Here is a 21,200-nt window from a genome sequence, read left to right on the forward strand (position 1 = left end):
CTCACAAAAACCTTAAATAGTGCAATTCCTCACACCTGAAATTTCTTTCTTTTTTAAAATTTCTTTTTCTTAATTTCTTAATTCCTTTTCTCCTTTCCTTTCCTTTCCTTTCTCTGATAGTGAATCCACTGAGAACAGGGATAGCACAGCCATTATGATAATAAAAGTCATGGTCATTATAATATATATATATACACACATATATATATATATTTTTTTTTGGTCATTATAATATAAGCAGCTTTTCCACCTAGCCAAATGTCTAATGAGCACATTCTAGGGGCTCATTAAACCTCTGTTGCGGGGATTCCCTGGGTGGCTCAGAGGTTTGGCGCCTGCCTTCCGCCCCAGGGCGCGATCCTGGAGACCCGGGATCCAGTCCCGCGTTGGGCTCCCGGTGCATGGAGCCTGCTTCTCCCTCCTCCTGTGTCTCTGTCTCTGTCTCTCTCTCTCTCTCTTCCTCTCTGTGTCTATCATAAATAAATGCATCTTTAGAAAAAAAAATAGACCTTTGTTGCACAAGTGAAGGAATAGACCTAGTGTTTAGTATGTTCGAATATGCTCTTCGGGTCTTCTGTAAAATACGAATTATGTAATATGGATGTCACATAAACTGTACAGTAATTGCCCCTTCACTGCGGGTGATTTATCCCAAGAGGTGTGATGATAAAACGCCTACGTAGTGAGGTGAGTCGAGGTGAATGATGTAGGCGCTGTGATAGAGCATTACCTTAGGCCGCTACTGACCTTCTGACAACACCTTGGAAAGAGGATCATCTGCTTCCAGACTGCGGTTGATCGTAGGTAGCTGAAACCCCAGAGAAGAGAGACAGCTGTATATAGCATACTATTTAAAAAATATATATTATTATGTGTTGTAATTTGTAAAGAGCATATAAGGAAAGGGGAATGATAGTGTAAAAAAAAAGTACATATTTAGCCACACAAAACAGTGATTGCACTTTGTTCAAGGCGTGTGTAGTCTTACCTGTTAGGTTCTTGGAGCAATAGGGCAGAAATGGTGCCATAAATTAATTCTCGGTCTCCAAAACTTGGTATGTAGTAGGGACTGAAAAAAATGTTTGCAAATGAATGGATATTTCAGAGTTGGTTTGTATGTGTGTGGGTAATTGCATCTGGGTTTTTTTTTTTCTTTGTGTTTTGGGAGTGTATAATGTATGTATATCATATATGATCTAGGCTCCATGGTGTGTACATCTAACTTTCCAGCCTTATGCTTTTTCATCATTCTCCCTGCTATATTAACTACAGTTATTTGTCGATAGTCCATGTCTATCTATAGTCTGTCTATTCCATTTATACTTCCTATGTGTTGTTTTCCCACCTTTGAATTTTCTCATTGGCACTTTTATCTGTCAAAATCCCAAGTGCCCTTTTAGGCAGGTGTTGCAAGTTCAGATGTATACAGGGGCTTAGTAACAAACAAGTCAAATGGATTTAGGTGGAGATTGTAGGGAACTGGAGAACATTTTTCTGTCTAAAAAGGTCCAGCAACTCTTTGGCATGAGCTAATTATTACCATGTTAATAGTGGTGACATGTTACCAGATGTTTCAACTTTACAAGAGAAGTAGAAAATCTGTATTCATATATGAAGTTTGATTTTTATTTTTTTAAAGATTTTATTTATTCATGGGGTGGCGGGGGGCAGAGACACAAGCAGAGACACAAGCAGAGGGAGAAGCAGGCTCCATGCAGAGAGCCTGATGCGGGGATCATGCCCTGGGCTGAAGGTGGCGCTAAACCGATGAGCCACCCTGCCGAAGTCTGATTTTTAAATGTTAGCAGTTAATATAAAAGTTTTAAACACTATGCAGGCCAAATAGAAACATTTAAAGGCTGGAGTTAGCAGTCACATTCTCAGTTTGTGGTCACTATTCTATGCTTATTTCAGATACTTTGTGTGTGAATCATATTCTATGATTCCAGCAGACTTTGTTCTTTTAACATTTTATATATACCTTACTTAAAGTGCTGTTTCCAAGCTGTCCTAGATCTCTTTTTTTTTTTTTTTTGAAAGAGAGAGACAGACAGACATGCAGGCGGAGGTGGGAGCAGGAGAGAGGAATCCTAAGCAACTCCATGCCCACCATGGAGTTTGTCGCGGGGCTCACTCTCACAACCCTGTGATCATGACCTGAGCCAAAATCAAGAGTTGGACACTTAACTGACTGAGCCACCCTGGTGCCCCTGCCAAGCTGTCTTAGTTCTTAATGTCTGTCTCTTCTACTACATTGGAAACATATTGATGGTTTGGATTGGGTCTAATTCTGCACTTGGTAAATATTGGTATAAAATAAATGTGTATATATACACCTAAGGCTTTGGTGTAAGTGTGTATGTGTGAGATACATTTATTTCTCTTTTGGTAATACTAGGTTGTCTTGGAAACCAGCATCTGCTTCTTGTAAAAACACCAGTAGTATCTTGGCTTTAATTGCCAAAGAGCCGTACTTACGGAAGGGATTGAATTGGTTAACATTGCTGTTCAAAAGCTGGTTGATTTAGATTCTATCTCATGGCTTAAATTTTATAATTTAATTTACGAATTGAGGTAGAAATAATGACTAAGATTTTTTAATGACAATCAACAAATGGAAAAATTGATAAATTGTACCTCATTGAAATGAAAAACTTTTGCTCTGTGAAAGGCCCTGTGAAGATGAAAAGATAAACTACAGGCTGGGATAAAATATTTCCAAACCACATATCTGACTAAGGACTTGAATCCAGAATATATAAAGAGCTCTCAAAACAGAAAAAAAAAACAAAAACCCAACAAAATAAATCCAACTAGAATATGAGTAAAAGATACAAATAGGTATTTCACTGAAGTAGATATACAGATGGCAAATAAGCACATGAAAAAAGATGTTCTGTATCATTAGCCATTAGAGAAATACAGCTTAAAGCCACAGTGAAATTATTACACACCTAATCAGAATGGCTCAAAAAAGGAAAAAAAAATCATTCCCAGATGCTGGTGAGAATGCTGAGAAACTTGATCACTCATACATCACTTGTGGTAATATAAAATGGTACAGCTACTCTGGGAAAGAGTGGCAGTTCTTATAAAACTGAACAAGTACTTAACATGATCTAGAAGTTATACTCTTGGTCATTTATTTCAGATAAATAAAAGCTATGTTCCCACAAAATCCTGTATGTTAATATTTTTGGCTGTTTCGTTTGTAATAGCCCCAAACCAGGAACAGCCCAGATATCCTTCAATGGGTAAATGGTAAAACTAAAATACATCCATACCAAGGAATACTACTCAAAAAAAAAAAAAAAAAAAAAAGAAAGAAACTATTGATAAAACAATTTGGATGGATCTTGAAGGACTTAGGCTGAGTGAAAATAGTTAATCTCAAAAGGTCACATACTGTATGAATCCATTTATATAGTGTCTCGTATTGAGATGGAGAACAGATTAGGGGTTGCTCTGGGTGGGTGGGGGTGGGGTCGGGGGGGATGTGACTGAAAAAAGACAACACAAGGGATCCTTGGGATTGAACTGTTCTGTAGCCTGAGTGTGTAGATAGATGGTCACACACATATATATGTATGATAAAATGTCTTAGAACTAAATACATGTACATGAGTGCCTGTAAAACTGATGAAATCTGAAGATGGTTGTATTAATTTTCTGGTTGTCATATTAGACTGTGGTTACGCAAGTTGTTGCCATTGGAAGAAACTGGATGGAGGATATACAGATCTGTCTGTATTTCTTAAACCTGCATGTAACTCTATGATAATCTCAAAATGAAAAGCTTAAACAAATCAAAAAAGCATAGAAGGTTAATTTTTTTCTTTGACTTTTATTTTACCAGGCAATGATCTAATCATGTCAGATAAAGATGATACTGAGACACCAGTGGTAACTGAAGCAACCTCCACCCTTGAAGATGGGAACTGTGAGCTGTCTGAGAATTCTGAGTTCGTTGACCAAAGTGCCAAGCCAGAGAATAAATCAGAGCTTGCAGCTATCACTAGGAAAAGACCAGAGTCCAAACCTTCCAGTGACCTTGAGACTTCAGAAGTTCTCCCTGTTGAGGCATCACAGGCTGTAGGCAAAGTAGAGTATCTTTTAAAACACTGGGATTAAAACTTTGAGCTAAAAGGAATTTGGATATTGTATCTATTTCTTTTCTTTAAAAGCCGTAAAACACAATCTTTTCAGTTTTATAAATGCCTTTATGAGTAAGGCATGAGTATAAATGCCTGTGCTACATGGTGCCTAAATGCAAGTGATGTAGCATCTGTCAGGCAAGCAGTACAGTTCTTTAGTTTAATAATACCTATTTTTTCACCTGTACTTTGGTTTTTTTTTTTTTTTTTTTTTTTTTTACTTTGGGCTAATTAGATACCTTCTCTGTATTCTCTCTTATTCTTTATTATTTTTTTTTTTCCCTTTTCTTTTGCCTTTTGTTTTTCTGCCTACTGGGAAGAACAGGAGACTGTTTCCAAAGATGTACCTCAGACTGGATGGGGATATTGGGGCAGCTGGGGCAAGTCCTTACTCTCTTCAGCCTCAGCTACAGTAGCTACAGTAGGTAAGATCATCCACCATTTTATCAGTTTTTGGGTATATGTTGCTACAGATCTGTATTGAAAATGACCTAATAATTCCTCTTCCATGTTTACTTAAGGGCTTTGTAGTTTGAGAATTTGTTAGGAATGATGGGCTGATTTGTAGTATACCTAGAATTTGCAGCATTTTCTCATTAGCATTTCTTATTAGAGTTTCTTGTTTTCTCATTAACCAGACATTGTTAATTTAAAACTATTGTGTGGTGGTAAATCAAGCTTGTTTTTTTGTTTGTTTTGTTTTGTTTTTTTTGTTAATATTACGGAAATGAACATCAGTTGTGTATGGTCAGTATAACGTGTCTGTGGCCATAGTGACTTTAAAAATCTGCAGGATTGGGCAGCCCCGGTTGCGCAGCGGTTTAGCGCTGCCTGCAGCCCAGGGTGTGATCCTGGAGACCCTGGATTGAGTCCCACGTCGGGCTCTCTGCATGGAGCCTGCTTCTCCCTCTGCCTGTGTCTCTGCCTCGCTCTCTCTGCATCTCTATGAATAAATAAAATCTTTAAAAAAAAAATCTGCAGGATTGTTTTTGGTTTGTTTCTTCAGTTTATGATTTTTGAAAAATGTTACCATTTTTCTCATTAGGACAAGGTATTTCAAATGTCATTGAGAAGGCAGAGACTTCTCTTGGAATTCCTAGTCCCAGTGAAATTTCAACCGAAGTCCAGTATGCAGCAGGTCAGTATATGGAAACTGAAGACCTAGAATTATGGGTCAAATGGAACAGTTGAGCCAATTTTTCAGTACATATTTATTGAGTGTCTGATGTTTGGGGCATCATGGTACTGGTGAGAATGGGGTTTGGAATCTTCCTCTAACAGAGTTCTGTGTCCTTTAGCCACTTTAGTCATCTATGAAGTGGGATGATGTATGTCAGAGGACTGTTACAAATATTAAATAAGGCCATGAATGTAGAATACAAGAATTGCCTAGCATTGTGTTTGGCACAAATGAGTAAGAGCCCAAGAAGGGTTAGCTGAATTTGACTCTGTTGTGATATGAAAAATATGTTAATGTGTTTAGTTTTAGAAGGTTATTTTTTTGTGTGTTTGAATTTTTATGAGGGTGAAATTTAATTTTGGATACCTGCTTTGATCAATGTATTCTCACTTAAGCCACAAAAGACAAAATTATAACCAGGGATCAAGATGGCCTGGGACCAGAAAACAGGAAGTTTTTCAGGCCCTGGTTTTGCTTTCTCCATCTCTCAGGGGCTTTATTGTCTTTCACTCTTGTCTCTCTTTGATGGTCTCACTTTTTTCCTCCAATAAGCATAATTTTCTAGGATAAAATTTAAAATAGGCCATATTTTTAAAAGTCAGATTTACTGATTTATAATTTATAATTATATAAAAATTACATGTAAATGTATAATTTATATACAGTAAAGCTTACTCTTTTTAAGTATATAGTTTACGTGTTTCAACGAACATAACATCCTGCTTATACAGTATAATCACAGTCCATTGTGATTATTCAGTATAGAATATTTCCTCTATGTGTTTGTGTAATCAAAATATAAGAATATTTTCATCACCCCCAAAAGACTATTCATGCCCCTTTGTGGTCCTACTTATCACTTACTCTTAAATTTTGGCAATTGCTAATCTATTTTTTGCCTAAAGTTTGATCTTGTCCAGAAGATCATGTATATGGAATCATGTAGTGTGTAATGTATTGTTACATATATCAGTAATTCAAAAGACTGGATTTTATTTTGGAAATGAAATGAAAATGAAAAGAACTATGTTAGTTTTCATTTTAAAATAGGTAAATAGTTTAAAATAATAAAACAAAAAGGGCTCAGGCTACCCTGTGTATAGGAAGCAAGGTCAAACTTTTAAAATTTCACATAGATGCTAATAAGCCAAAACTATTTTGGATCATCCCTCATGTTGACACATCCCCTTCCTTTTATAGGAGAGACAAATGCCAATGAGAATGCAAATTCTTCCTCATTGATTGGGCCATTTGGTGTATTTTCAACCATCTCTACTGCTGTTCAAACCACAGTGAGTAAAATGGATGGTGGACTGTACTCTGTGAATATAGTGTTTTTTTTTCTTTTTTAAGGATTTTATTTATTTATTCATGAGAGACAGAGAGGCAGAGACACAGGCAGAGAGAGAAGCAGGCTCCACGTAGGGAGCCCGATGTGGGACTTGATCATGCCCTGGGCTGAAGGCGGTGCTAAGCCGCTGAGTCACCTGGGCTGCTCCATTTTATATGTCTTTTGATGAGCCTCTGTACACATTTCTGTTGAGTATGCAACCATGTGTAAAATTGCTGGGTCATAGGATTTTCATATGGTCCCCTGTAGTAGATACTGACATACAGTTGTCCAAACTGTTTAAACCTGTTTACATTCCACAAGCAGTGGATGATTGTTTTATTTGCTCCACATTCTTGCCAGTGCTTGGTATTGGAGCCACTATTTTATATAATCAAAACGTGCAGATGTCTTTTTCAGTATTACTGTAATGGAGTTGAATGTGTTTCCTAGGGAAAGAGCGTGATCAGTGGGGGTTTGGATGCCTTAGAATTCATTGGGAAAAAGACCATGGATGTAATAGCAGAAGGGGATCCTGGATTTAAAAGAACCAAGGGTCTGATGAACCGGAATTCTACATTGTCTCAGGTACTGTTGTATTCACCTGTTTACTTCATGTTTCTGTTTTGATCTGTATTTTTGCGTATGGTAGACCTTGTTAGTATTTCCTTTTGAAGAATTTTCAGTAAGGCTTTTTTGGGTGGGAGGTGGCTGGTGAGAGCTCTAATGCTTAGAGAAATGCCCTTTTTTTTTTTTTCCTCCTCCTCTTTCTTTTCTGCAGGAGCAGTAGAAGGTGACAAGCCCTTTCAGAGCTGTTGAGTACATTAATGTTTAAAGCATTTTCAGAGAAACACCTGGTTCCTTGGGTGTTATTTACCCTGTCCAGGATCAAATTATGTGTGACCATTTTTTCCCAGCAGCTCCTTAGCCTATCAGATTTGAATTGCAGTGCCGGGAATGAAAGGGTAGCACTCTGTCCTGTTACCATCTCAGCTTTGCTTCCCTCAGCTCTCAGAACTCACCCTTGAGCTCTCATTACTGACTGCAGGGTACTCCTCTACCTTTTTTTTCAGGTTTTACGAGAGGCAAAGGAGAAAGAAGAGCTATGGACCTCCAATGAGGTTACCTTGGAAACGGACAAGAAAACTCATTATGGGCTCCTCTTTGATGAATTTCAAGGCCTTTCGCATCTGGAAGCTCTGGAGATGCTTTCGCGAGAAAGTGAAATAAAGGTAATTCCAAACCAATGATTTCAGATGGATGGTCTCCAAGCAAAGGAGTGCTGCATAGTTTCCTCTCTGTACAATTGGAAGGTGAAATGTATTTCACATGGAGGCTGGAGACTCTAAAAATACTATAGCAAATAAAAAAAAAATACTATAGCAAAACAAACTAATGTTTGAACTAATTGCTAGAAACAGAATGAGTCAGGTGTTACTGTTTTTAATTTAAACAGAAAAGGACAGGTTCACCAAGAGGTCTTAATAGCACATCTGTATTTTGCCTTTGTGTTAGTCTTTTTTTTTTTTTTTGTAGTCTCTCTGGCTTATGCTGCCAATTTGGATACAATTACCTGCTAGTTTTTAATTGATTCAAAACTGTTTAATTTCCCCCTAATTTCTTAGCAATTGTTAAGCACTAATAATTTCTGGATGTTTCTGGCTTCTATTTTTTTTTTTTAATATAATTTCTCCCTACCTTTCTGTAATGGCTTGCCTCTGTATTAAGGTTCTTAAGGAATAGTTTGTATTGGCTGATGAACTCATAATTTTTATTTTAATTTGGTCTATAGTCTCTTTTCCATTTAAAATGTTTTTCTCTGTTTTGTACTCTCACAGTTTCTTATTATTTTGTATCTATTCAGGTGAAATCTATTCTTAATTCTTTAAGTGGAGAAGAACTACAGACTCTAAAACTTGAATTGGAGCAACTCAAGGAAGCATTTTCTCTAGCAGAGTTCTGTGAGGAAGAAGAAGAAGAGAAAAAAGGTAATATGAAAGTCCAACATTTGAGTGGAAGGGATGTAGCATGTTTATATGCAGTGTTTTGCCCTCAACATAAATTATTTTTTCTCCAGTTACGCTAATCTGATTTTACTTTTTGCTGCCTTGCCCCTGACTAGGTATTGATGTGAGCAGTTGGCCTTATGTGCATATCTTTGCCCCACTCCCTGCTCCTGCCCCCCAAACTGTTTGCGACTTCCCCAAGGTCTCATCTTGGACTCACAGATCTGCCTGCTTTTTTGGTTAGAGAGTCACCCTTGTTAGATTCCTGCCTCAGTCAGGCTGGTCATCCCTGTGAGCTTCTTTTATATCCTTAGATACTGCTCCTGTGCCTCTCTAAATTCTGTGATCCCTGTCTTCATCTTGAATTCAGGCGTGCAAGGTGGCAGTTATCCCAAATGTAGGTGATAATTTGTATTTTTTATTTTCGATAGTTTTTTTATGCCATATTCCTAGTGTCTGCATACTCCAGAAAATATTAGTAACTACTCATTTTTGCAAAATTATCAGGAAACAAGGTAGTTTACATAAAGTGTAATTTCTAGTAGCTGAATCTTAAGCTTTTAAGGATTGTTTTATTTTAAAGTTTAACTGGAAATATTTCTAATATGTTTTACACACTGACCATTTTTTTACTAGACTTAATGAATACAGGTTTTTTTGCCTTTTTTAATAAATGAAATGAGTTATAAACATTAGAAGTGACTAGAAAAATTCCCTCAGTGTCCATCAAGACACATGGGCCAATCACCCATATGGTAGATTAAGTCAGTGGTTTGAAAAGTGGGGTCTACAGATTCTTGGTCCCTAGGATTTCTTCAGGGAATCCATACGTCAAAACTCTGCATCATAAAACCAAGATTTTTTTTTAATTTATTATTTTGATATTTGTACTGATGGTGCAAGAGCAGTGGTGATTAAATTACTGGTGTCTTAACAGATCAAGACAGTGGTACCAAACTGTACTAATGCTGTTTTCAACTGCGATGCATTCATAGTAAGAAAAAAAATAGATAAAAATTTTTAAAGTGTTCATTTAACCTTGTCTCATGAAGCAGTAACAATGATTAATCTTACTAAGGCTTGACCCTTGAATACACTTATTTTTCATATTTTGTGTGAATCGTATGGAAGTTGTCTCATGGAGAAGTACTGTTATTGTTTGGGTTGTAAGCTAGAGTACCTGTTTTTTTCATGGAACACAGTTTTTATATAAAAAGATTGCAGTCACAGAGACTGTTCAGAGTTAGATATTTGGTAAATATTTTCTTAAAAATGAATCAAATAAGCCTTCAGGACACCTTAAGGAAAGAAATATTTGTGGCTAGTAAAATTTAAATTACGCAAAATTTAGAATTTTGTAAAACTTCTGTTTGTTATAGTAGTGAGGTTGACAGCTTCCCATTGCTTACAGATTTTTTTGATGAAATTGGTGGTGATAGTAACAAATTTGATCTCCTAGGGGTATTCAAATGTGTCAGCGTTTAGATCTGCATAATTCAGAGAACCAGTATTTTCTGGATAACTTACGGGTGATGTTACAAGGTGATGTTACAAAGTCATACGTGGGCGAGAGAGACCAGTAAATTTTGATTTAATGTAACTGAATTCAAAATTTTATGATATGATTTCAGGTTGTACATTGTAACTAACCTTTAAGAAATAACTATTTCTTGAACTTTGGTGTAGTATTAAAGAATATCCACAATTATGTGCAAAGGCTATTAAAATCATTCTCATCTTTCCAACTATGTGAGCTTGAATTTTCTTCATGTGCTTAAAATAATATATCACAACACATTGAATGTATAAGCAGATACAAGAATCCAGCTGTCTTTAAGCTAGGCATTAAAGAGATTTGCAAAGATATAAAACAATGGCATTGATCTCACTAAAGTTTTTCTTTTTTGGAAAATATATTTGTTTTTCTTAAAAATTTTATGTCAACAAGTGTGTTTAAAGAATTAATAAATCAAACATTTCAGTTTTAATTTTTAATATAATAAGTGTTGACAGGTATAGAACTTCTATTTAAAAAACTCTATGGGGTTCTCAAAAAGTTTTAGGAATATAAAGGGGTCCTGAGACCAAAGTGTTTTTGAGAACTACTATATTACATTATCCTAAAATGCTAGTCTTTTAGAAATGTCTCTATTGCTTTTCAGAATTGTGCATGTTTGTGTTCTTTTGTGCATTAATCTGCCCATCTTTTAATTCTCTTCATTATCAGTGAGCTTGCTTATAATACCCTCTGAATCTTACTATCTATCTTTAATCAGCTTTGGTTGGAAACCAGTCTTTTTTTTTTTTTTTTTTTAAGATTTTATTTATTTATTCATGAGAGACAGAGAAGCAGAGAGAGAGAGAGAGGCAGAGACATAGGCAGAGGGGAGAAGCAGACCCCATGCAAGGAGCCCGATGTGGGACTGATCCTGGGACTCCAGGACCACGCCCTGAGCCAAAGGCAGACCTCAACCACTCACCCAGGTGTCCCGGAAACCAGTCTTATTCAAGTTGTGTATTAAAAGGGCACTTTGAGTGAGTCTTAGGGCCTTTCTTATGAGAGAGGAAAGTAAAGTAGAATGTATGGATTCTATACTAAGAAAAACTTCCTCTTCTTTGTTCCCATTTTTGTTTTGCACTGCATTCTAAGAAGTCATATTGGCTGGTTATATAACATTTTGCTATATATTCTATGTAAAAATCCTGGTCCTGGTATGAAATGGCTCTTGAGTATAAGTTTTTAAAGCTTCCCTGAAGTACTGAGAAGACAGTATAGCATGATGGATAGAAGGATGGGTTTTGGAGTTAGACCTGGGTTCAAAATCAAGATCTGCTGTTTCCTAAGCCATGTGACCTTGGAAAATTCCTTAACACTCAACTTCTGTTTTCTCAGTTGTAAGAAAAGGATGCTAATTCCTCTCAGGTTGTTATAAGGACTAAATGAAATATTTAAGGTGTGACACATGGTAAGCACTCAACAGATGGTGACTACTATTTTCATTATTAGGGTGGGATAAGTAAATAAAGATCTATGCTTAGCAGGAAATCTATAAATTAATTTTGTTTTGCGTAAGTTGCTCTATTGTTCCTAACTAAGCCCTAATGTGGCAATCCCCAGTTATTTATAAACTTTATTTATTTGTACATAATACCATTAACAGTATTTGCTCAATTTAGTCAACATCTGGCTTTGCATAGTAATCAGAAATCCTGATCTTTAAATACCATTCTGAGGACTCTAATGGCATTTCTGAACAGATGGATTTGTGCCTATGACATTTTTCTCCCTTACCTGTTTGCTAGAGATCAGGACTCTGAAAAGAAAGCACCCAAGTGCTGCACATTACGCTCTGCAACAGTTTTCTCCAGGGATTTTTGGATAAAAACGCAACACTGATCTTGGTATTATATCTCAATGAAAATATTAAAAAAAAAAAAAAAAGGCAGTGGTAGCAGAGGGGAGAGAAAACCATAGAATCTGGTTCTGGTGATGCTGATCATCTTTACTTTACATCAACAGCCGTAGCTCTTGCCCCTCTATCTTATGCATCTGATCCCTTTGCCTCAGAGGGAGACTCTAGCCTCTCCTGAATCCCTCCAAAACACTAGCCCTACCTCATTTCCATCCTCGCACTTTTATCCTAATGCAACAACTACATTTTATACTTAGGTCTGGAGGAAGTACATGACACGATCTCCAAACATTTTTGGATCAATCCTTAGCAGTAAAAGATTTTGAGTACTTAGACCTAATGTATGTACATTTGATGTTTATATACATGTACTACTATGATAATATATTACTTACATTCTAAAGTATACTCTAAAATAGAAGTTTTTATTTTTATTTTGTTATTTATTTATTTATTTATTTAAAGATTTTATTTATTAATGAGAGACACACACACACACAGAGGCAGACACAGGCAGAGGGAGAAGCAGTCTCCATGCAGGGAGCCTGACATGGGACTCGATCCTGGGTCTCCAGGATCACGCTCTGGGCTGAAGGTGGCGCTAAACCGCTGAGCCACTCGGGCTGCCCTAAAATAGAAGTTTTTAAAGGATGGTTTAGTTAGCAGCAGGTACACACTGCTGCCCAAAAATAAAAGTTATTCCCTGCCTCCCCCCCCAGTACTCTATTGGGTTATTTTGTGAACTCCTTGGGGTATAAGCATCCCAGTATAGATTCAGATACTCCCTTGTTCCCATATAATTTAGAAGCTTTGCTAGAAAACCAAAATGCCTGTTAGATTTTAGGTTTTTAGACAGTGGGATTTGATTAGGAGTTGCTAAGAGGATTTATGTAGTGACAGCTGTAGTATTAAGGAGATCAGCTTTTCCCAGGCCATATTACACCTGGGATCACCAAACCATTTGAATTTTGTCTTGAACACCAAGAGAGAAAGGTAAAAGGATAGCAGATGGAGAGAGAAGAATGAAGATGGAATTTTTTTTTCTAAGGGTTTTGGGGGAAAAAACAGGTATAAAGCAGTAATAATTTGCCCTGGTAAACTATGAACTGGTGACTCAGAAATACACTTAGAGATTGTAAGTGCTAGAAGATTTCTACATACAAGAGTTCTCCCTACATTGTACAGTTGAGAGAAGCCTTCCTTGATCTGAGAAAATTGAGTAAGATTTAGATGAGTGGAAAGGAAAACAGCATTTCTTGCTATTTGTGTGTGTGTGTGTTTTTGTTTATATTGACTTTACCTGTTTGCCTGTATGTTTCTCAAATACAAATATTCTATGTTTCCCATCATCTCTCAGGCTTCTTAACCAACAGCTTTCTTTCCTCCTTCCAACATTCTGGGATCCCTTTTCCTCTTCCTTTCTTCTTATCCATCATTATCTCCACCTGTATCCCCGATCATTGCCTCAACCTCCCTGCCCACTCCCCCTGCCCCCCTCTTGTTTCCATTTCAGTTCATCCTTCACAGTGCGCCAGTGGATCTTTCTGAAATTTAAATTGGACATATCTGTCTCTCTTTAAAATCATTCAGCATCTCCTCATTCCCTCAATAAAAAGTTTGAATTCCTCACTGTTGTTTTTAAGGCCCTCTTTTACCTGGATTCTCCTTAACTTTCTAGCTTTATTCTTACCTCTCCCTTACATAGGACTCCCAAACATGTTAAACTTATTGCCATGCTTTCTTTTAACTCTGCCTCTATTACTTTTTTCACTGAGACTTCCTTGTCTCTTGGCTAAGTTGTGTTCATGTTTTATGTCCTGACTCCACTTTCTTCAAAACACAGGCATAGTACTGCTTTCACCAGTTCTCATTCATACATCTGGAATATAATATAAAGAGCACGGGATTTGGACTGGGGTGGGAAGGCCAATGTTTGCCTCCTAATCTATGCTATGAGATTTTGGGGAAGTAAATTAACCACTTAAAGGCCTAGTTTCTTTATCTCTAAAATGGGATAATGACACTTTTTATAAGCCCATCGAAAAAATTCATTGGTATCTATAGAAGATTCTGTAAGCACTGAAGCACGTTGCTCATTTAAATTGCTGCTGCTGCTCCTGCCGTGCCTTTCCTCTTCCTCCTCAGCACCTACCCACCCCATCAGTCTTTCTGCTGCGTCTTACATGGGACTTGGTTTTTGTTTTGTTTTTAGATGACGAAGACTTTACCAAAGAAATAACAGAGCTATTTTCCCAGCTGCATGTCTCCTCCAAACCTGAGAAACTTACCAAGGTAAGTTATTACTTCTTGGTGATTTTCGTTTTTTTACTTATGTCAATTTACCGGATGAAGAATGTAAGATTCTAGCTTCCTGGCAAGGATGTCACGAAATTGGGTATATATCCTGAGTTCTCTATCTTCTGCCTGCCTCCTGGATTCCCAGGTTAACATGCAGATCTCACATCTGCCCTCCCCAGTGGAGCCTGCCCCACACATCTGCCATCCTCCGCTGTTTTCATTTGGAATGTTTGCTTATCTGAAAGCTCACATGAGACCACAGCGTTGGCGGTGCTCCCCAGCCTTCGTTTTCCCAGTGGCTAGCCTCTATTGGGGTTTTCCTGTTCTTAGGTCTCTAAGTGATTCAGAGATAATGGAATGTGGCCCCTGCCCTTATGGCCTGAATGGAGGTTATCATTTCCCAGAGCCCAGTGACCTTTTAGCATGTGAAAATGAAAATCCCACAGCTTTTAGGCCTTGGTCTTTGATGGCGATGTCTGACTTACCTTCACACACTTGGAACGTGGAAGGGCTTTAGTCAAAGTGGGTAGGGAGGGTCTGTTTCCAGAGCGGTACACATATAGCATATATGCTACTGCCAACTCATGGGATACTCTCCGCTGGGTCTTGGGCTGCTTGCTGCCTCTGTACCCTCCTCTCAAAATCTCCAGATACATTTCCGGATTAGTTAGCAGCAGGTACACACTGCTGCCTGGCCAGGACAGCCATTACAGTTATCTGGATACTGCAGGGTAAGGAATGTGATGCTAGATTTGTTATCCCACTCTCCCATCTCCATTTAAAATGCTGCATTCCCCAAGGAACTTTTTAGATCATCCCCTAGGCACTCATCTTCCTTATCTCAACTGTAGTACTTGACTACAGCACTTTCTGACATGTATCATCATAGTGTTTTTTGAATTGGAAATAATGTCAAACTTAGAGAAAGATTGCACAGATAAAGGAAATAACATTCATGTATCTTTTATGCAGGTACACCTATTAGTAATATTTTACTTCATGCATTTCATCAGTCATGTCTGAGCCTTTGTTCTCTCATTCCCTCTCCTATCCCTTCCCTTTCATCTCCCCTTCTTCCCTTTCCCCCCATACAGCACTACACAAACATACACACACGCTCATGCATGCACATTGTTATTATTGGGACTATTTTGGGGAATTAATAGTATATACGATAGCACTTTAGTCATAAATATGTTAGTATGCACCTGCCAAGAATATGGATATTGCCTTATGTCACCACGGTAGTTATCACCACAGTAAACTTAACATTGATACTATATTTTTAAAAAGATTTTATTTATTAGAGAGAGTGAGAGTAGGAGCAGGGGGAGCAACAGAGGGAGAGGGAGAAGCAGACTCACCTCTGAGCAGGGAACCCAATGTGGGGCTTGATCCTGGGATCCTGGGATCATGACCTGAACTGAAAGCAGATGCTTAACTGACTGAGCCCGCAGGCGCGCCTGATACCATATTTTTACTTAATCTGTTGTCCACTTGACCACATTCTGGTTTTGGCAACTGGCCCAACAATATCCTTTGTATTAAAGTTTTTCCTCTAACATTGGAGGTAGGACATGATCACAGATTGTGTTTAGTTGTCATGTACTTTCAGCCTCTTTTCATCTGGAGTAGTTCCCCACTTTTCCTTATTTTTTATTATGAGAAATACAAATTTCTCTTCCCCTGTGTATAAAAATAGAGTATTCCTCATTTGGGTTTGTCTGATGTTCTCTCACGATTAACGTCAGGTTATGCATTTCCAAGCAAGCTACTTCCTAAGTGATGTATCTTTCCCATGTTGTCACACCCAATGCACAGGACCCAAGGCACATCTTCCCCTCATTGTGCCTTGTTGCCTGATTTCTCACTGTGTGGTTATGATTGACTCCCTCTGTTACTAATAAACTTTCTGTGCAGAGACATAAGACAGATACCCTGATCCTCATCATAATTTCCCTTCTAGATTTAGCATCTGTGATTCTTGCTGCACCAGTGTTTCCAGTGATGGTTGCAAAATGATGATTTGTTTTAACCCTAGCACTCGCCCCACATTTATCAGTTGGCTCTTGGCATTCTACTCTAGTTAAGAGTTTAAGAGTTCTCCCTTCTCTTGTTTATTTATTTATTATCTGTTACTTAATATGATCTCATGGGTTTCTGTTTCTTTCCTTTGGTTTGTAATTCATTACGGTTTTAAATTATTTTGGTATTCAAGTTGTCCTTCAAATGGACTCCTGTGTGACATGCACTTACCATTGTTTGGAGTATTTCCTTATTTTCTGGCATAACAGGATATCTTGGACTCACTTTGTACCTTCCATATGCCAGCCCTGGAATTAGCCATTTCTTCAAGGAGCCATGGTTTCTTTTTAGTATTACAGGCTAACATGTGGGAGCTCATCACTGCTGGGGTGTCTTTGCTTCCAGGCCCTGTGGGCAGAGCTAGGAAATGTACTCAGATACACACACCCCTATATTTGTATATTGTACATACGTTAGAGATCTGAGTTCACCCTGGTAACTCCAATTTCAGTCCATCTCTACATGGTTCTTCCTGCTTTGCCTTTCCTCATGACACATTTGTATCTCTCTTTTAACACAGTGAGAAATCCAATTTTCCAACATTAGCACACGTCCTTATTTCCTCAGTTCTTTATGCATCTGAATTAGTTTCATTTCTTTGCCCATGCTACTATAAAACCAACCCCTGGAAAGAATGTATGATTTATTTGCTTTCCCCCATGTTAATTTTCAAATATATAGAGTATTGTCATGTTTCTGAAAAGTCAAAACTGTATAATTCCCATCTGCTCCATTTTCCCTTCTCCTTTTAGATAATATTTTTAAAAATTTTATTATTTTTTTATTTTTTAAAGATTTTATTTATTTATTCATAGAGACAGAGAGAGAGAGAGAGAGAGGCAGAGACACAGGCAGAGGGAGAAGCAGGCATCATACAGAGAGCCTGACGTGGGACTTGATCCAGGTCTTTTAGGATCACGCCCTGGGCTGCAGGCGGCGCTAAACCGCTGCGCCACTGGGGCTGCCCTCCTTTTAGATATTAAACTTTCTTGCTTTCTGGCATGTCCTTCTTGTGTTTCTTTTTTTAGGTAAGTAGATGTATATTAAAGATAAGCAGATATATTCATTATCTTCTTATACAAAAGTTAACATATTCTGTATGTTCTTTAGCACTTTGCTTTTTTCACTTAACCTTATGCATATATATCTTTATACATTTATCATAGGTTTTTTCATTTGTTTTTTTAAATGTGTATATCTTATCTTCCATCCTAAATCTTTTTTTTAAAGACTTATTTATTTGAGAGAGGGGGAAGGAGAATGTGCATAGAGGGGAGGGGCAGAAGGAGAGAGAGAATCTCAGGCGGACTCCCTGCTGAATGTGGAGCCTGACACAGGCCTGATCCCAAGATGTTGAGATCATGACCCAAACCCAAATCAAGTCAGATGCTTAACCAGCTAAGTCCCCCAGGTGCTCCACGTTCCTTCCTAAATCTCAAATTTCTTCAAGGCTGGATCTTTGCTTTATTGATCCTTAAAATCCCAGACTTACTATTTCTTACTTTGTGGTGTTGAGCAAGTTGTTTAACCTCTCTGCCTCTGTTCTTCTATCTGTGAGATAGGGATGATATAGGGTTCTTGTGAAGAATTAATGTGATAATACACACAAAGCTTTTATGGAGTCCCTGGCTCATAGTACATGCTCACCATTGATGGTCCTATCTATAGAAGCTATTCCTATATAGTATACATTTTGGTATTTGATAAATATACATATGTTATGTAACTTACTTTGCTAGGTACTAGGGAAACTATAATGGAAAAGACATAATTTCTGTACAAGGAGATCATATAATCATTTTAAAAAGGCAAGTAACCCCTTAGATGTTTAGTAGTTCTGGTCATTCTCTGAAAGCAATCTTCACATTGTTTACATTTTGGGTGTTGAGTCATAAGAGATAGAATAGTTAAAGACAAGGGCCTGATTTTCCACAAGGATTTATATGGGAGACTGTGATAGAGGGGAAAAGCAATGAAGCAGGAGTCTGAGAAGACAGTTCTGATTCTTATTCTGACACATGTGATGTTGGCAAATCTTGTTTCTTTTCTAGGCCTCCCCCACCCCAAGTGATAAAATAAGTGGTTGGAGAAGCTAACCTCTTAAAAGGTGGCTTTTAATTCCTAAGTTTCCGGGTCTCACCAGTGGGAGGTTCCAGACTGAATTGTGGGTGTGAGGTCTGGGTAGCATTGCTGATTTTTGAAAGGTCTGATAAATTACCTTGAATTGGCACAGTAGTTCATAATGACTTCACTTAATGTATTTATTACAAGAGTGGTCATTTTGAGTATGTACTATGCCTGCTAAAATAGCTCCTTCAAGTATACTACATTTATGATACCAATTTTCTTCTTTTGTGTGCTCTTACGTCTCCCTGTTTTTCTTCCTTCTTTTATTTATTTATTTTTTAAAAAGATTTTATTAATTTATTCATGAGAGAGAGAGAGAGGCAGAGGGAGAAGCAGTCTCCATGCAGGGAGCCTGATGTGGGACTCGATCTGGGGTCTCCAAGATCACACCCTGGGCCAAAGCCAGATGCTAAACCGCTGAGCCACCCAGGGATCCCCTTCTTCCTTCTTTTAATCCAAGATAAATCAATCCCTGGTTTTGCTCTCGTTTTATTTCTTGAAAGGAATTGCAGAACATTTTCCATACTTATTTAGAGTATTAGTCATCTCTTAGGATTCTTTCCAGCCTCATCTCTCACTGTCCTTTTCTCTAAAAATCTCACCACTCCAACATCATCTTCTACCATGCTTTTCCCGTATTGGTCTTCCTTCTGTTCCTTGAGTACACCCACCTGATTTCCCTCTGCTTACAACACTCATTTTCTAAATATTTGCATTTTAAACTTTTAAACTTCAGATTTCAGCTCAGGTATCACGTCTCAAGATCCCTCCTGACCATCCAAACCTAGTTTGCCTTCTCATCCAGTCCATACTCTCCATCTCTCCATTTTATTTTCTTCACTTATTTGTTTCTTGCTATGTTTTTGCACTAGAGTAAGAAGAGTAGGACCATGGTTTATATTAGTCGCTACTGTTCCCAGCGCTTAGGACAGTGTGTAGTAAATATTTGTAATGGATGAACTGAATAAATGCATTGCCTGCTCTGGTTTTACTAGTTGCTTCACAGTTTTCTTAGCACACTTCGGGTTTTCTTGTTTCCAATCTTTATACAATTATTATTATTATTTAACTTGAGGAGTTTTTTTTTTAAGATATAACTTATTTATTCATTCATGATAGACATAGAAAGGCAGAGACACAGGCAGAGAGAGAAGCAGGCTCCATGCAGGGAGCCCGACATGGGACTCGATCCCGGGTCTCCAGGATCACGCCCTGGGTCTCCAGGATCACGCCCTGGGCCACAGGCAGGTGCTGAACCGCTGAGCCACCCAGGGATCCCCCTAATTTGAGGAGTTAATGCATAGGGGAGTTATAGATCAGAGCCAGATTGTTCTTGAAGGTGTTCATAGATGAACTCTATGGGAGTTCCTGTGTCATAGGAGAAAGAACCTTGAAATGAATTATCTGCGTACATAGATTCTGCTCTAGCTCGTTCATGATGTAGCCTGCATGGGGCTCTCAGTTCTCAGCTGGAATGACTCTCCTAATCTTACGTGGATTCCTATTGCCTGGTTACAGCTCTGAGCACATTCTGTCCATATAGAGGTCCTCAAGTGGATGCCTTCATTTAATGACAATAAACCTTTTCTTAGATGCCAGGACACACTCAGTTGCAAATGACAGAAACTCCAGTCAGACTGGCTTAAGAAAAAAGGGGCACTCATTAGCTCAAGAAACCAGAATATCAAGGGGCAAGACTGACTTCAGGCATGGCTCTCTACCCACCTATCCCCACCCCAGTCCCCACACCAGTCTCTTGACTCTGTGTTCTTTTAGTTTGGCTTTATTCTTAGAGAATCTTTTCCAGATGGTGGTAGGATAACTACTGACAACTTAAGGGTAACTTTTTTCCAGTTGAGTAACTCCCAACAGAAGGAAGGCTTCCCTTCCCCAATAATTTTATCAGTTGTCCTGAGGCTAATGCCCATTGACCTGGGTTGGGGTGACTTTTCCATCCATGAAGTAATCACTGTATGGACAGGGGGATTAATATTCTTGGTAAAAACCTGAATTGTTTGCCAACCCTTGGAACCAAAGGATGGAAGCAACCCCACCCGAACCACAGGAACTGAGAAAAATCTGGAAACTACTACCAAGAGAAAGGAGATATGGATGCTGGCTAGATAAAAACAGTAGGTGTCCTTTGTAGTGTGCTGGATAGTGGGTGTGTAAATCCAAGTAAGACAGTCTGTAACTATCCTATAGCAATGTTTGTATAGGAGATAGACACATTTAATTTTGGTAAGTACTAAGATGAATGGGTACTCGGGACTGTGGACATGCAGAAAAGAGTTGTTTGGGTGCCCAGTCTCCGGGAACGTTTTTGAAAGTTACCTGGAAGAAACACTGTCTGGGTGGAGGATTGAAAGAAAACTAAGAGCTACCTTTATTTGGAGAAAAGAAGAGGGTGGGGAAGGGCATTTTAACCTAAGGGAATAGCATGAGTGAAGAACAGGCATATTTATAGGTCATTATTATTAGATCTTAAAATGAAAGTGGTCAGAGATGAAGGAGGTCTAGGTCATGGGTACTTCTTCAATCATGAAAGAACATGGTCTAGTTGATGGGGAGCCATTGAAGAGAAGAGGAATGATAAGTGTATGAAAT

The 21,200-nt window shown here is 38.2% G+C and overlaps 1 protein-coding gene across 2 annotated transcripts in view; it reads left to right on the forward strand.

Annotated features, from left to right (window-relative positions):
* Positions 1-21,200, forward strand: part of FAM114A2 (family with sequence similarity 114 member A2) — a 33,450-nt gene that overhangs the window by 746 nt on the left and 11,504 nt on the right. For both annotated transcript variants that reach the window (XM_038534958.1, XM_038534957.1), the window contains exons 2-9: positions 3,857-4,101; positions 4,480-4,579; positions 5,200-5,292; positions 6,535-6,626; positions 7,118-7,252; positions 7,738-7,896; positions 8,529-8,652; positions 14,296-14,375. In XM_038534958.1, coding sequence (XP_038390886.1) covers positions 3,871-4,101; positions 4,480-4,579; positions 5,200-5,292; positions 6,535-6,626; positions 7,118-7,252; positions 7,738-7,896; positions 8,529-8,652; positions 14,296-14,375 — 1,014 coding nt within the window. In that variant the 5' untranslated portion in view covers positions 3,857-3,870. The remainder of the gene's footprint in view (positions 1-3,856; positions 4,102-4,479; positions 4,580-5,199; positions 5,293-6,534; positions 6,627-7,117; positions 7,253-7,737; positions 7,897-8,528; positions 8,653-14,295; positions 14,376-21,200) is intronic.

This window comes from Canis lupus, chromosome 4 (assembly GCF_011100685.1).
Source record: "Canis lupus familiaris isolate Mischka breed German Shepherd chromosome 4, alternate assembly UU_Cfam_GSD_1.0, whole genome shotgun sequence".
In the NCBI taxonomy this organism is placed as follows: Eukaryota; Metazoa; Chordata; class Mammalia; order Carnivora; family Canidae; genus Canis; species Canis lupus.